The sequence below is a fragment of the Cheilinus undulatus genome, linkage group 22 (assembly GCF_018320785.1).
Source record: "Cheilinus undulatus linkage group 22, ASM1832078v1, whole genome shotgun sequence".
Classification (NCBI taxonomy): Eukaryota; Metazoa; Chordata; class Actinopteri; order Labriformes; family Labridae; genus Cheilinus; species Cheilinus undulatus.
The window spans coordinates 10046260-10063848 of NC_054886.1; the positions used below are offsets into that span (position 1 = coordinate 10046260).

Genomic DNA, 17589 nt, shown 5'->3' on the forward strand with positions numbered 1-17589 from the left:
CGTTCTTATCCATCCTAACGCACCAGAAACTCTTCTCTTTGATGCCAAAACAAAGAAAATTTAACTCCCCTGGATGAAAATGTATCCGAATGTCCAAGCTCTTAAAAATGCATGCATGAATAAATTTAAGGTGTTCTATCCTATTTATCAGGGCTGTTGGAGCAACAGCATCTCATCTAGCATTTAAACCTGTCTTTAGAAATTTCTGGATGGATCACAGTGTTAGGAAAATCACATGTCAAAAGTGTAAGAAAATTTTGGACAAGTGAAAGATGATCTCAAAAACATTAAATGCAACCTGTAACAACAACTTTTCCCTCCCACTAGACAACAACTAGCATAGCTGCCACTTAAATGGGTAAGTCGGCTTTAAGCTCACAAAGATGATCACTGAGCCAAGAGCCTTCTGTGCTGGGAAGACCTATCAGAAAATAAATCTTCACTACAAGTCTGCAAATAAACAGATTAATTTTGTGGTTTAACTTTTCTGTTATAACTAAGAAGAAGGATCAACGGGCCATATTCACCAACATCTTAAAGATTTTTATTTGATTCCCTTGAAAAAACTGGAAATTAACTGCTCAGAACATTTGAAAAAGTGGCTGGAACTGATGAAGAAGGATAGCTTCCATTCCTCCTGGAAATTTCCACCCACTTTTCCCCAATTTTGCCAATGTATTTGTGCAATTTACACAGTTATGAAATAAATGATACAAACATGCTGCACTGGTAAGTTAAAGTGCTCCTTGCCAGTTCAACCAAATTTTTCTCGCTTGCAATATTTATTTTTGCCCTGCAACAAATGTGCACAACATATTCGTGCAATTTAGATAGTTAAATATGAAATGCTTCCAATTTGCTCCACTAGTGAGTTGAGGAGCTCCTCAACTTTTCTAAACAGTCTAACTTGCAAATCTTCTAGCCTTCAACTCAAATTCTTCTCCTTTCCAGTTCTAAATACTTTTTCAAATGTTGCCAACACAGTTGTGCAATTTAGGCAATTGAACATTTTACAACTTTCTCTAATGGTGAGTTAAGGAGCTTCTCACCATGTCAACAAAATTTTGCTAGCTTGCAACATTTATTGTTTTCTGTGCCACCTCCACCTACTTTTTCAAATATTGCCAACATATTTGTGCAATTTAGATAGTTAAACAAGAAATGTTCCTAACTTGCTTTTTTGGTGCATTAAGGATTTCCTCGCCAGTTCAACCAAATTTTGCTGGCTTACAATGTTCATTGTTCTCTTTTTAGTTTCATCCACTTTTCCAAATGTTGCCAACATGTTTTTGCAATTTAGATAACTAAACAAAGTTCAAAACTCGCTCCACTGGTGAGCTAAGGAACTTCTTGCCAGTTCAACCAAATTTTGCTAGCTTACAACATTTACTGTTCTCCTTGCAACTTCCTACCACCTTTTCAAAATATTTTTAACATATTTGTGCAATTTAGATGGTTAAATAATACATGCTTCGAATTTGCTCCACTGGTGAGTTGAGGAGCTCCTCACCAGCTAAATCTAAATCTTCTAGCCTTTAACTCTCATTCTTCTCCTTTCCAGTTCCCAATATTTTTTCAAATGTTGCCAAATTAGTTGTGCAAATTTGACTGTTGAACAATAAAAGTTGCCTTTATTCTGTAATAGTGAGTTAAGGATCTTCTCACCAGTTCAATCAAATAAATTGATAATGTGGAGTTCCTGGCCAATTCAGCCAAATGTTTCTAGCTTATAACATTCAATGTTTTCAGTGCCATTTCCACTCAGTATTCCAAATATTGCCAGCTTCTTGAATCTCCCTCTGGATTATTAAAGTATCTACCAATCTATCTAACTGGGCAGGAGTATGTTGGGAGCTTTTAATGTTTAACTAAATTGCACAAACAAGTTGACAAAAGTGGGTGGAACTGATGAAGAATGACAATTTCCATCCCTTCTGGCCAGTTTCACACACTTTTTCCAAATGTTGACTATGTATTTGTGCAATTTAGACAGTTTAAGAATAATAGTACCTAACTTGCTCCTTTGGTGAGTTGAGGAGTTCCTCTCCAGTTCAAACTAAGTTTTGCTGGCTGCAGAGTTTATTCCTCTCCTTGCCAGTTCCATCCACTTTTCCAAATGTTGCCAACTTATTTGTGCAATTTAGACAGGTTACCATCAAAAGTTCCCAACTCACTCCATTGATGAGTTAAGGAGCTCCTTGCCAGTTCAACCAAATTTTGCTAGCTTGCAATATTTATTGATCTTGCCAGTTCCAACTATTCTTCTGAAATTTGCCAACTGTTGAGGAGCATGTTAGGAATTTGTCATGTTTACTTTATTTCCACAAATAAGTTGGTAATATCTGAAAAAGTTGCTGGAACTGACGAGGAAGGATAGTTTCCTTCCCCTCTGGCCAGTTCTACCCAATGTTTAAATGTTGCCAATGTATTTGTAAGATTTTGACATAGTTTAAGGCCTGCAGTTTACAATCTGACAGAGGATCGGGGTATTTGTTCTCTTTGATCCCACTGATCATTTAAATAATAGAGATTTGGTCTTTTGAAACACATGGTAATTTGACACCTCAAAGATATACTGCCAATTTTCTAGCCATTCAGACAATGTGTAGATGTTATCCTTTAAATTTTGATTACTAAAAACAAAAAATGTTCAGTATTGGGTGTCTCTGACTGGCAGTATGGTTTGAAAAATATCCATCGCTGTATATTTTTGCTAGCCTGCAGTATGTTTCTGTGGTATTGTTGTAAAAATCTGCGTCCTGTTTCTGAAGTTTCTGCTCCAGCTTTCTCTCGATGATGTTGGGAGGTTGTTGCATATTTTCCCCCGTCGTCCTACGCAGCTAAACCGAATAAAAGTCACATCTAGGCTCTTAATTTGACATCTTCTTTCTTTCATTTTAAACTTCCTTTGTCAACCTCCAAGCCCACGTTGTTAAAAGTCCCTGGAGATCTCAAAAGACTGAAAATTTAAACATCTACATCTTGCTGACAAGTTGACAGCTCCGTGTGCAGCAGAGGATTGTGGGATATGATTGAAATCTCAAACAGAGCCAGCAATTGTTTCTGTTCTCATTGTTACATCAAACTGCAATTTAACGCTGTCACAAAGAAGTTCAAGGCAGATTTCATGTAACTGTGGTGAAATCAAACATTAAGAAACTAAAACATCAGGTTTAAAGGAGCTAATGAGTAACTTAAATACAGGTGTTAATTCTTTATGAAGTGTGCTTACATCAGGCTCTCCACAGTCACACTCCTCTCCTTCCTCCACAAAGCCGTTGCCGCACTTCTTGCCCCCCACCAGGTCCTTCATGTTGGGCATGTTGTAGAGACACATCCCCCCTCCTTTCTGGAAGTAACTGTCCAGATCACGTTTACTACAGCGGCTGAAGACACGCGGGAACGGGTGCCTGGAGGAGACAAAAAGAAGTAGACAAAGACGAGAGAACAATAGAATACATGCCATGAATTATTGCTTTCCAGCAACTGCAGACCAACATTTGAGACTTTCACTGAGGGGAAATGTTTCCTTCAGTCATTTTTTAGGTCGTTTTTGTTATAGTTTACTCAAAGTGCAGCATGGGAAATAAAAAGTTAATGAAAAGGGCTGACTAAACCTCTACTATGATCACATTTAAATGCTGCTAAGCCTTGTCTTTCTGTATCAAAGAGATATGATGAATCCCCAGTGATGAGTCCTTCAGACAGCTACATTAAAAACTAATCTGTTTAACTCCTGAAAGCCTGATTTATATTCTAACAGCAGGTCGGTCTGGAGGGATGTGACTCTCCAGGCTTACCCAGTGGCGGCAGCCATCACGCAGCCCCCCTGCTCGGCTGTGGCCTCCACACAGCAGCCATCGTGGTCGTGGCTCATCCCAAAGTTATGACCGATCTCGTGGGCCATTGTGGCAGCAGCACCGATGGAGAGCTCTGAGTGGTCCTGAGGGGGAGAAGATGGGGGTTTACTTCAGGTATGAATAAGTTATCAGTGGTTAAGCTGTTGACTGTTTAATGAGTAAAAATGTGAAGAGGAACACGGACCATCCAGCCAACATACAGTGAGTGAAAAATTACGCAAATGAGAGGTGTAACCTGAAAGGAAATTCCAGTACTCTTTCACTCCACACTCCACAGTTCCCTGCCCCGTTACCAGCCCCATTATCCAGCATACAGGTGCTAAGACTGTAGGATGGAAAATAAGTGAAAAATTTTGAAAAAAGAAAAAACAAAGGGTAGTAAATGGACCAAATGTGGCAAAAATGTGTTAAAGTGAAAAAATGGACAATAAGTGGCAAAAAGCTCATAAAATGTGGCAAAAATGCAAAAAAAATTAGTGCCAAAAACGGAAAGGCAAAAAGTAGAAAAAAATGGCAAGGTAGGGCACTCTGCCCTGTCGGTGTGTAGGGTTGGGTACTGTTTGGGTTTTTGGTGCTAAATCGATACTTTAAAAACGGTACCGGTGCCTTAAAGTTGCCTGAATCATTACTTAAAGGAGGAATAAAACAAAAAATACCTTTATAATTGCAAAGGTATTTGCAATTATAAATGTCATGAAACAGATGTATACAATTAATTAATAAAACGTAATCCAACCCCAATAAATTGTACTTTCACCAACAACTCCACCTTCTACAGCAGTGGCTCTCAGCCTTTTCAGCCACCAACCCCCAAAAATAAAGGTGCCAGAGACTGGGGACCCCCACTGTTCCTAAATGTGATTGACCACAGCCATGCACAATCAAGAATAGTCCCATGCAGACATAGACGCCCCTAAAGGAAGCCCAGCCGAACTGGGGGACCTTGGATGCCAGCAAAATCACGGTCTATTGTTAAGTTAAAATGTGATATCCTATTTTATATCTAACCTGAATAATAACAACTTTTATCAAATAAACATTTTTTTTTCTTTTGTGCAGTAGTAATAGGCCTTCTTAAAAATGTAAATCCCAGCATTAAAATGGGTTAACAATGGCAACAAAAAAATGAGTAGAAAAAGTGGTAAAATTGGATTTTGAAAGTAGCAGAAATGGGTTAGTAGTGGCAAGAATTAGACAAAAGTGGCAACAAAATTTTAAAAAATGTCAAAAAGGGGTTGAAGTGGCCAAAACAGACATAAAAAGTGGTAAAGAGCGATGATTAAAGTGGTCAGAATGGTTTTAAAGTGGCAAAACTTGGTGGCAAATTTGGTGAAATGGGAAGAAGAATCGATTGAAACTGGCAAAAAAAAAAATGGGTAAACTTGGGCAGAAAAATAGGTAGAAATCAGCAGAAATGGGTCAAACTGGCAAAAAATGGCATACAAAGTGGTTAATAATGGCAATAATGGGTCTACAGAGGCAACAATGGGCAGAAATGGCAAGCACTGGTTTAGAAGTAGCAAAAACAGGCAGAGAAAAAGATGTTGGAAAGGGTTTAAAATTGACCAAAATGGGTTTTAAGTGGTAAAAATATGTTAAAATTGGTGGGGAAAGTTATGGCAAAATTGGTCTAAAGTGGCAAATGTGTAATTTAAAAAATATTCTTAGATGTTTTGAAGGCATCTGGTGACCCCCACTCAGTCCCGTTCCTTCGTGTTGTTATTTGTCAGGAGGATTGAGACCTGCCTCAGCTCCGCCTCTTTATATTTTCTAGGTGGATTTCTAGTTAGCTTGAGACAGAACTTTCAAACTTATGGCTATGACAGATTGGCTCAAAAAGATGGCTTCAGTGACCAGCAGCTGATGTAACTCAGGTCTCGTTTAATTCATGAATCTGTTGATCCTCTCCTGTCACCTCTCCTCCTCTGGGGTTTGGACAGAGCCTTTCTGCATCACAGGTCTGATTAGGACACAGTCCCACCTCCTTGTATATGTGACGCCCTAACTGCAGTAAGTGAAGATGGCGTCACAAAATGCTGTCGACGTTTTTCATGAGACTCCGTACTCAGACTCTGACGAGGGCGGAGATCTGTATGACATAAGTCAGAGGTGACCGCCCTGTCATTTTATATGCAGGAAAAAACCCATTAAAGACATTCAGTCTGCATCTTTCCCATCTGCAGTCCCGCTTGTGTCTCGTATAAATCCCATCATCCCTCTGTTAACAGCGTCTTTTTACAGACAGACAATCAGACATTCATAATTTGTTTGACCTCAGCAAATCCAGCAGAATACATAATCACTCTCCGTCAACACATCAGCTTTCATTTGGGGCTTGGCTTTGACTTTATTATAATCCCAGAGGGCAATAACAGGGAATTAAGAGAGAAAATTAAATATTATACAGAAAAACAAAGAAGAGATGGATCCACTTCAGAGTCCCTGAAGGTCCTGGGTTCAGTCTGTGGTCCCTGTGGTGATTGTAAATTTGTTTATAAAGCTGTGACCTAATGGGGCGTGAGACAGAATCATAGCACTGCAGATAAAGTAGTCTATAAAAGGACTTTGATGTTCTGAAACTTGGCTTCTATTCTAACATTTCTTAAATATATTTCATCAGTAAATACTAGGGGTGCATGATGTTGGATTTTTGCTGATATCAATCATGTGTATATTTTAGCTGCAGCAGCGTGAATTGGTCAGCTTTCAGCACGTTGTAGAATGACCCTTTGCAAGACATTGTGAGAAGTGCCACACAATAATATAATTGCAATCAAAGTGTCTGGCTCAATACCATATCCACACAAAAGGCCCTGTTCTTTTAGTATTCAGCAGTATTAAAGGGTTAACTAAAATGCTCACAGAAAGGCCTTTAAGTTTACAATAGAGCCACTACTGACATTTGTAGAAGTACTATAAAGAAGAACTATAATTTAGAACAAAGACATTAACCTCCTGAGACCTGAGCCTTTGTTTGGAATGTATTTTTAGTTTCTCCCTCTTATTTGGGATAAGTAGGAGCTGATAAGTTTAAATCTCAACCCTGTCTTTGAACAGGAAGTTGTTTTATGGACCAAAAATGATGTCCACAAACCCCCTGAAGGTCTTGCTTCTGCAGAAAAAAAAGATCTGGATCAGTTTTAGAGCTGATGTTTAGGTTCTGTGTCATTAAGGGGAGTCATTTTTCTTAGTATTTTGATGGTGGACCATGAAAACATGTTAAGGCCAAGAATGAACCAAATTTCAACTTAAAGTTTTGAAATTATTGCAACTTTTCTGTTCCAAAAACCACACAAAGAAACTTAAAAAAAAATAATAATAAAAATAAAAATAATGCCAAATTCCTGCAAACTTCTAGATAAATTCCCTGAAAGGTCTATGAAATTTCCTTAAAATATCAAAGAATCCCCTCCATCCTATTTCCCGATCAGGTGGTTATGGTAATGTGCAAGGACCTCCAGAGCACAACTGGATTTGTGTCAACCCTCTTTCCTGCTCAATGGTGCCCCCAGGTGGGCTTACTTGGAATGTGTGTGAAGCTGGGGATGATGGTAGCTTTACCCCTTTGTTTTGCCGAACAGTAGTTGGCCATAGTTGGCAACTTTTGGAAAAGTTGGTGGAAATTCAATCAAAAACGTTGGTAAAGTCCTCCAAACTTTCAAACAAATCCCCTTAAATTCCTATGAACATTTTTGAAAATTTCAAATTATCCCCTTCCCCAAATTCTCAGTCAAATCCTCCATAATTTATTTCCCAAACACACAAAATTAAACAAAAATATTGCCAAAATTTTCTTAAAAATACACTCCTCTAAACTATCATTATTCACTGCATTTTCATTGATAACCAAAGGAGTAGACTCATGATATCATCTGTGGATTATATTATAATCCCAAATTGCAGTATTGTCCAGAATAATTGCAATCCCACATCTTGGGGCTTTCTATTGATAAGGGCAATCAAACCATGTATCAAAAAACACATTAGCCTTATTTTCAGGTGGGAAGACCTCTTTTAATCTTAACTCAGACTGCAACACCATATCAGTCATCAAATTATGACTCAATAACCTTGATTGATTAGAAAATCCTGGATGAGATAAATGCACGTGTTTGTAGGCTTTAATAAAGTGAAGTAAACTCCTGCAGGAGTAAGGAGCAGCGTCTCTGTCCTTGTTCAAAGGTAAAAAAGTTAAACTCACAGGAATAAATCTGCATGAGCACACACGCCAACAGCACACTAACACTAACACACGAAAAATACACACTAGCACAGACCCACACAGCGAGCGGGGACAATATTCAGACGTATTTAGCTCCTCTTTGATCCTCTGAAAGCTGTCATTCACTCTTAGCTCTCCTCTGAATTATGCATACTGTATAAAATGGGGATGTGTTCGCTGTCAGGAAAAGCTGATACTCGCCTCTGAAATCCTTCTTGTGCTATTTAGCGCTGCAAGCTTCAAACCACAGAGGTAACACGACCCTGTGAGTGAGTGAGCCCGGTAAACCACACTACATTTATATTCCACAGACACCTCAGCCTGCAGGAGAGCTAACAGCCTATTAGAAGCTAATCAAGCTTGGAAAAGCTATCGATCCTTTCAGTCAGCTGCTGCACACCAACATATGAAGCCATAGTTACACTACCTCAATGATGCCATAAGGTGGAGGTTTAACCCTTTAAAAGCCACACTACAACCACAGTCTACACCATTTTAGCTACCTTTTTTGGTTACTTTTCAATGTTAACAAACCATAAAAACCAGTCAACCTAAACAGCATTCAATCTTCTGCAGGATTTTGGATAAAGTTGCACCACCTGGAAGTTCCAGTTAGGCGAAGCATCTCCATGCAAACAAGCAGCCAACAGACACCAATGCTGACAGAAAAACTGAGGTTAAATCTAATGAGCCAATGTGGTGGGAGGAATTCCTTTAAGGTCAGAAGTCTAAATGCAGAGAGGAGGAAGCTTCTGCCACAGTGAATTCAGCTGTTTACATTTACCATGTAACTTTTAACTTTCAGCTTTTCTGTTAATGCAAAGTGTCAGGATATCTACACCTCCTGGCCACTCTAAGTTCTTGTTCACCTAATCATGATTTAACCTGCAAAGCTTCTGTGTCTGTCATCAGGTGGATCCATACAGGCTGACCCACCGAATTATCTGGCCCCCTGACAAACTCAATGCATGTCCCATGGATGAGTAGCATTAGTGCTAGCATCATGGCGAACAGTTTCCTCATTTGGAGCTTAAAAGTTTTTCAAGCTATTATTGGGTTTTGATGTTGGAATCATTTATTCGTGATACTTTTGAACCGGATTCACCACTTTCTCCACCCAGTTTTCAAGTATCTTTTTTGCCACTTTAACCCATTCTTTGCTGCTTTTGCACATTTTGCCACTTCTTTTTAGTCACATTTAACAGTTTGTTTCCATTAGTTTCCAATTTTTGCCACTTCTTGTTTTGCTAATTTTAACCAATTTTAAAAGCTTTTTGCCCATTTATCCACTCTTGTTGCCCCCTCTTTTGGCTACTTTTGCTATTTCTATTTGCCAATTTTCACCCAATTAGGCCGCCTTTTTCCTCTATGTTGCCACCTTTAACCCCTTTAGGTATCGTTTACTTTTTTGCTACTTTAAGCATATTTTGACTATGTTTTGGCCATTTTTGCAGCTTTAATTCAATTTTTTCCACTCTTGCCACTTTTTTACCTACTTCTAACAAATTTTGTTGCCAATTAGCAAATTTTAACCCACCATTTCTCCATTTTAAGCACAGTTTTTTCCACGGTTTGTTCATTGTTGCAACTTTTTAACCCATTTTCCCCACTCTTTTTGCCACATCGCTTTGCTGCTTTTCACTGATTTTGTTGCTTTCGGCCTATTTTGCCACTTTTAACTGTTTTTGATGTTTTTGCCCTGTTTGCCACTTTTAACCCATTGTTTGTTGCTTTTAGCCCCTCTTGCCACTTCTTTCTAGCCCCATTTAACCCATTGCTTCCATTGCTCCACCATTTTTTACCTGTTTGCCACTTTTAACCCATTTTCGTGGCTTTTTGCCTCATTTTGCCACTATGTTTCAGCTTTTTAATCAACTTTCCACTCTTGCGCACACTTCTTTTAACTACATTTAACCCATTTTTGTCGCTAATGCCCTACTTTGCCAATACCAGCCCCCTTTTTTGCCTATTTTTGTCGTGTTTTACCCATTTTTGCAACTTTTTAACCCATTTTCCCTCTATTTTAGTCTCTTCTCTTTGCTGCTTTTAACTGTTTTTTTGGTCACCTTTGCGCTACTTTGCCCATTTTTTCCTCCCCTTCTGAGCAGTCCCCTTCTGAGTTTTAAGTCTCTGGATCCTTCTCTGAAAGGGGGAGGTACAGCTTTGGTGTAGCTAAAGTGACTGCAACCCTGTAAACAATGGCAGTTGGTGAAGAGATAAGCTGTAGCAGCAGTTTGATCAGAACTGGACAACATTTCTGTATTAAAGAAAAGCAAAGTACCACACTGGTTCTTAGATTTTATTTAGTGTTAAAGATGTTTTTGCTCTTCTCCTGTCCATCTTCAGTAAGAGTGTAATTTACAAACCGGCTCCACTGAGAGTGAACAATCTTGGAGTGACATGCTGAACTTAGCTTATATGTAGTTCAGCTAATAGCTTGGAGCTTAAATGTAGTTTACTTCATGTTATGTTGTCCTGATTGGACTGTGACAGAATAACCCTTTGAGTTTTATTTTGAAAGGTCCAACCCTTCCCAAACACTATCAATGGGGTGTTTCCCAGACGGATGTGAAATTTTTCCCATCTCACAGAGGTGTGATGCCGTCTATCTGCTGTGACAGGTCAGATATGTTTTAAAGAAGTTAAATCTTACTCCAGTTAAACCTTCAAAGATTTAACAGTCACACTAAGCATCTAACTGCACCCATGTGGAGCTGCGGAAGTGTAATATGACAAGTAAAACCCATCATGTGAAAGCAGAGGAGCACCAGTGAGCTGAACAGGAGCTGAGAGCAGAAACTCACAGTCTCATCATCAAACCTGCGTCTAACTCAGCTGGGTCCATTTCTCATCCTCCAGCTGAGGCTCCATCCTGAATTAAATCAATTCTCCTCTTCTCCTCGACTGTTTCTGCCTGTTTAGCATGTGACGCAGCCGTCTCTTCAGAGAACAGGTAAAAAATGAAAGTGAAAATTACAGTAAACAGTCTGAAGCATCAAATGGGACTGAATTAGACGCAGCTCTTCAGGGAGGAGGAGTGTAAGTGATGCTAACTCCTTCTGTCAGCTGCAGAATGACTAAAAATACATCCAAGTCTCACCAGAATGTTTTAGACTCACAAACAATATTCAGGTTTATTTTAAAAGATGACAAAGGTACAGCACAGTGACAAAAAACACATCCTGAGAGTTAACATGATTAAAGTAGTCAACAAAAGCAGCTTCATGAGTCCGTCAGAGCCTCCTGGATTTAAAAACCTGAATTTAATCTGAGACATTCCTCTAAAGCATCAAATATTCATTACTTATTTAGATTCAGAAAATGTTGCTCATTTTCTCTAAATAATCCAAGAAATTGTCTTCACTCATGTCAGGTTATGACAGTTTTCCAATAATTAAAGAGGATTACAGTGTTCTTTCTACACAGATTTGGGATGGAGTTTATTTTCTTTCAAAGGTTTTAAATACTAACTGAAAATAAAAACTCATTAAGCAGAGATAAATCTTTATTAATTCTAAGGGATTAGCTTCTTAGCAGTAGTCATTTTACTGGTTGAATTCCTAAAGAGCTGCATCAAATAGAGAAGCATTTTCTGTGAAATCTGTAAATATGTGCTGTTTTTAGGCCCACAAAGATCAGGGGTACAGCTCGATTCTAGATTTATCCCAACCAATTACAGTCTAAATAATCTTAAATGTAATCCATAAGTATGTTGTATCTGGGGGATTATTTTACAACCCTTGGTCCAAAAAAGTTGGGTCACTGTGCTAAATAAACACAGAAGTCAATGACTTTCAAATCTCATAATGCCATATTTGTATATCAGATGTTAAACTGAGACATTTTACCATTTCATGAAAAATGTTAGCTCATTTTGAATTTGATGGCAGCAACACATCTCAGAAAAGAAGGGACCATGTCTACCATTGAGTAGCATCCCCTCTGCTTTTAACAACAGTCTCTAAAAGTCTGGGAAGTGAGGAGACCAGCTGATGGCTGAGGAATGTTGTCCCATTCTTGTCTGAAGTAGGATTGTAGCTAGGTCTTCTCTGCTGGACGTTTCCTTCTCTGATGCTCCAAATGTTTTCTGTTGGTGATAGGTCTAGACTGCAGGCAGGCCACTTCAAGACCTGGACTCTTCTACTGTGAAGTCATGCTGTTGTGATGGATGTGGTAGGTGGTTTAGCACTGTCTTGCTGAAAGAGATATTGTCTGGATGGTAGCGTTTGTTGCTCAAAAACCTTTAACTACTTGTCAGCATTGATAGTGTCTTTCCAGATGTGTAAGCTGCCTACGCCATAGGCACTAATGCAACCCCATACCAGATGCAGGCTTTAGAACTGAGCCAGGATAACAAGCTGGATGGTCTTCACAATTTTACATTGAGGAACATTTTTCTGACATTTTTCCACAATTTTTAGATGTGTTTTTTTCACAGATTGGTGAACCTCTGCCCATCTTTACTTCTGCTGCCATCAAATTCAAATTGAGCTAATATTTTTCATGAAATGGTAAAATATCTCAGTTTCAACATCTGGTATGTTGTTTATGTTCTATTGTGAAGGAAATATACGTTTATGAGATTTGACAATCCCTAGCGTCCCTTTTTTATTAACATTTAACACAGCGAACCAACTTTTTTGGAATTAGGATCATACTGCTCATGATCTAGCAGAGGCCTCCAAGATCTTGGATCACACATTTTAAACATGTTTGATATGATGACAAAGAGAGCTACTTCTGACAACGAGTGAGCAGACCTCAGAAAGCTTTGTGAGTTTAGCGTTTATCAAAAGGGCCACTTTTAACCGCTTTTCTCTCATGTGATGTGAAATTCATCCATGAAACCAAAACAGTGGTTTATAGGTGGTAAATAGATGGTATAAAGTGCTCATTTTATCTAGCAATTCTTAGTTTCAAACAAGAAATAAGCAGCAGAGCTCAGCAGCATTTCTCTGCTTGACAACTTTTGCTACTTCTTTGATTGGCAGCTCCATACTGTGCATTAAAAGTGCACTACTTCTTTTTTGGACAAAAACCTGCTTTAATCTGAAGGAAAATAACACTTATTTACACTTAGCTAAACCATGGTAAAAGGGCATGAAAAGCTAACGTGAAGTGTAAAAAGTAAGTATCTGATATCATGATGTCTTGACTAGAGCTGTCTGCACTGAGAATAGGAAGGTGCTATGGTGAGCAGTACCCAGCTGCAGCCTCACTAATGGAGCTCAACTAGGAAGCCCCTAAAGAGACCAACGAGCAAATGATTAATGCAGTAAAAAATATTTACTTTGCAAGACAATAACTCTAAGTCCATACTCCAGCCCTGAACACAAAGTTCAACCTAAAGTTAATGAAATTTAAGAGTTTTTCATTAAAAAAATCATTGTAGTGTACGATTTTCAGCTCACACAAATTAAAAAACAATCAATAGAAGATGAATTTAATCCGTATAGAAGATTTAGGGGGAAAAGAAGACAGGATAGACCAGAAATGATGCAGCAAAAAAGCAGAAAAGATGACAAATTTGTTTTCCACGTACCACGTTGATGCCTCCAGAATTTTCCAGGCTGCACATCCCCTCCAGCGGAGCCATCCCGATGGTTGTCCCCTTAAAGATCACACCGCTGCACAAAGGAGACATAAATCAGTTAACCTGAATGCCCTCCCTGCTCACTTAAAGGCTGCACAATGGCAGCAGTGTTTGTAGAAGTAGCAGCAGTGTGTGAGCAGATTCGAAGTCTGTCAGACGAGGATGAGGGCACGAGACAACCCATAATCACTGAGCATTAAATAAAAAATCAGACCAGACAAAACAACCCATTACGGAGAAAATGGCAATGATTTCTGGATTATTTTTCCATACAAATCCGGCAAATCTTTCCCCTAAAGTTTATTCAATATTTCTTAAGCATGCTCAGTTTAAAGTACAACACAATGTGTTGTGAACATTGGAGAGTTTCTGTCTCAACAGAGGACAGGAGATCGGTACAGATAAAGAGTAAATAATCTTTCAAATTTGATGATTATGAATCTGAGTGTTCACATCAGGAGGGCTGAGAGTCTGATAATTTCCCTGATTAGTTTCTCCTGAAGTGGATACCAGTGGAAAATAACAGATCAATACTGTAGAAGTATAGTCAGAAAATAGGTACAGGAGCTTAAAACTGAACCAAAGATTCAGTTAACAATGAGGTAGAAGAGTCTAATAAGCACTTAGATCAGACTTTTTGCCTTTATTTTGATAGGAGAGACAGGAAATCCAGAGAGGGATAGACATGTACCAAACAGCACAAGGGCCAGGGATGTCTATAAGCCTCTTTATATCTACCAACTGAGCTATATTGGAGCAATTCTTAACCGTTTGTTCCTATTGGAGCCCAAAATCTGTCATAAAATAAGCCAAGGCTCAAAATATATGAAGTTTACTGTCAGTGCTGGACTGGGAGGAAAATTTGGCTCTGGTATTTTTGGCTCTAACTGGGCGTTTTTTTTCCTACTGATGAGTTGCTGTCTCTGCTCCAAAGAATGGTGATTAGCAGTAAAAATATGAAAAATTCAAAGATAAAATCAAACTGGCTCCAAAGTTTGTCGGCCCACGGGGAAAATGTCCTGAATGCTAGATTATCAGTCCTGCCCTGCATACTGTCTATCAAATATGAATACAGTACTTGAAGATGCTGAATCAGAGTTTAAATTTACAGTTTTTACTCCAAACACAGAGTGAAATCAGACTAAAGTGAACTCGATTAGCACGGCTGATTCACAGTCACAGATAGGAGGGTAAAGCGTGAGCAGTTTGTCGTCTGTGCAGAAACATCTGCAGAAACATCTGCTCTCTCTCCTCACACTGAATCTGCTCTGCTCTCACTACAGGGCATAACAAATAAACTGGTAGATTTCACTTCCCTGTGGTTTTATCCTTTAAAAAGTCATGAAAACTGAAATGAAAATAGAGAGAGCCTACAGGAGAGGAGCCAGACTTTGGTCTAGGAGTACTGTGAGTCTTGGAAGATTTATTGATAAGCTAGGTACATCGTGCCTACATGGGGGTTTTTAAAGCCGATTTTTCTGACATTCTTGTGCAGTTATGATTTACCTTCTCTTGATGAAATATGTTAATATAAAATGAAGGGGTCAAAGGGGTAAAATTAGGGCTGTCAGCATTATCACAAGAAGTTATATGCAGATGATGTCACGTCATGGCGAAGAACTCCTAATGGGGGGCAAGAAGTGACTTCTGCATAGAGAGGTGCTATAAAAATTAAGTGAAAGTTTGATACTGTTTATGACCATTTCTTTGCAAAATAGATATGCAGTTTTTGGCGGTGAAGGCTCTGCTATAAAGATTAGCCCTGGGTTAGTCACGCAGCATGCTTTGGCTTTCCAGGGAGCGCATAGGTAGAAACCCCATATGGATACACTAATGATTATACATACCGAGTACGGCAGAATGAGTTAAAAGCAATTAATCCATAGTGGCATGAATCTGAATATGAGGGTGCAACAAGCTTTAAATGGGACACAAAACAATGTTAGCCCAAATGTACATGACTTTTATTTTTGCCCCAGAAAGCCTCTGTGTTTTTGCCTCTATTTGTAATGTGACAGCATGTTACCAGTAGCCAAAGCCTGCAATGCAAAATACTGACAAAAACACAGAGGCTTTCTGGGTAAAAAAACAAACAAAAAAATCACATGTACACGTTTGAACCAACATTGTTTTGTGGCTTGTTTTTACCCCCCAAAAAAACTCACTAAAATCCACAGAGAAACTGTACCCATCTGTTACGCCGTATAGCCTAGCTTCCTGGCTGGTAAGAGCAATGCCCCCTAAAATTCCTAGAGGCTAATGCTACTTCTACTGCTAGGTACCTCATACTGCCAAGCTTAAAAAATACTGAAATATCCTTTAAAGATTAAAATCTAAAGATGTTTTCGCTCACAGAATTAAGATATTATAATTTACAAACCATTACAACTGAGCTGAGATATTCAGTTTGTTGAATATTTCTTTATTCAAACACTAGACTTGTACTTCTTTCATCTCAAACCAAATGTAGGATTAATCATGAATACTCACAGTGTATAAATGTGATTAACTTGATAATTTTTTTATTTTCATTAATCAGCTACCAGCACTACAGTAGTAAACCCCGTTAACCACTCATTCTACTTGTTGGTTGTAAAAAACGACACATAGCGACAGCATGTTTGCCTTTGAATGTTTCGACTCTACTGTCATTGTACAGCATAGTTTATAGCCTGTATTCTCTAACTCTACAGCCTGATAACACCACTGATAAATACAGAAACCTGAAAGCATGTTTAGGACAAAATGAGGGAGAAAATCTGTTAAAGGTGTTCAGCTAGCCTCTTAGCTCAGTCATAGACTGCTCTAGAGTTTTAACAGACTAACTGTCCTCCATTCACATTGATTCCTAACAGCTGTTCTTCACTCTCTGCACCTCATCTGGCTTTTGTGCATCACTGGGATCCAAAAACTGCAAATAATTGAGGTTTTATATTAAGTAGAGATGCACTGATCATTATCGGCTGATATCAGCCATGTTGACAAATAACAGTCCTCTGCAATTAATTCAGCTAATATTTATCTGTCTCGTCCAATCAATTTATGCTGGCTGCTGTTACAAACTACTGAATCAAAGGAGATTTTTAACAGGGCAGAAAAAGTGACATTTTAGAAAACCAAAACATGCATTTCTAAGCTCTCTGGATGCATTACTTTTCGGCCCTCTTTGTGTACTGTAGTCTCTAAACACAACACCCTGTTACAGGCGGGGCTGTGGTTAACAAGATGAAGTAACGCAGGATCCTTCAGTGTGGTTTATGTATGAGTCCATGTCTTACGTCAGCAGCTGGGCGTTGTCGTGCTTCTTCCTGGACTTCAGTTTCTGTCTCCACTGCAGGAAGGACCACAGCGTTGCGTTGGGCTCCTCTGTGACGATGCACTGATCCCGCTCGGTCCAGACCTCCAGACCGATCAGAGGCACGCGGATGTTCAGAGCTCTGTAGAACTAAAACACAACGCAGATATTTATTGATACACATTCCTGATCAATCCCGGAAGCATGAGTTGACATTACAGAGATTCTATAATTAACTGGATAAGGAAAAGTCCACAGAGATATCTGCTAGCTTTCTGGGTGATCTTCCTCACCTTATCCACATAATTGGCTATCTCCATGATCCTGGTCTTGGTCTTCTCGTAGTCCTTATTCTGGCGTTTAAACTGCAGCACATCGAGAAACAGAGGAGGTCAGAGATAAAATAAATGTTAGAAACAATCCTCCCTGCAGAGAGTGATGACCTCTGAAAACAACATTTACCACACCGTGGGTCCACTGTTATAATTACAGCACTTAGAGGAGGAGACGCTGGTGTTACCATGGCATTAATGCAGCACACAGAGATGCTTTATTAAGATATAACATTATGCTCTGCAGCTCACTCTAAAAGCCGTCCACCTTCACAGTCCATCCCCCT

The 17589-nt window shown here is 39.0% G+C and overlaps 1 protein-coding gene across 2 annotated transcripts in view; it reads right to left on the reverse strand.

The window, feature by feature from the left end:
* The window catches only part of adam19a (ADAM metallopeptidase domain 19a), a 253726-nt gene that overhangs the window by 44274 nt on the left and 191863 nt on the right, over positions 1-17589 (reverse strand). For both annotated transcript variants that reach the window (XM_041779714.1, XM_041779715.1), the window contains 5 exons: positions 17264-17335; positions 16954-17120; positions 13625-13709; positions 3801-3943; positions 3233-3410 (listed from right to left, as the gene is read on the reverse strand). In XM_041779714.1, the coding sequence (XP_041635648.1) occupies positions 3233-3410; positions 3801-3943; positions 13625-13709; positions 16954-17120; positions 17264-17335 (645 nt within the window). The remainder of the gene's footprint in view (positions 1-3232; positions 3411-3800; positions 3944-13624; positions 13710-16953; positions 17121-17263; positions 17336-17589) is intronic.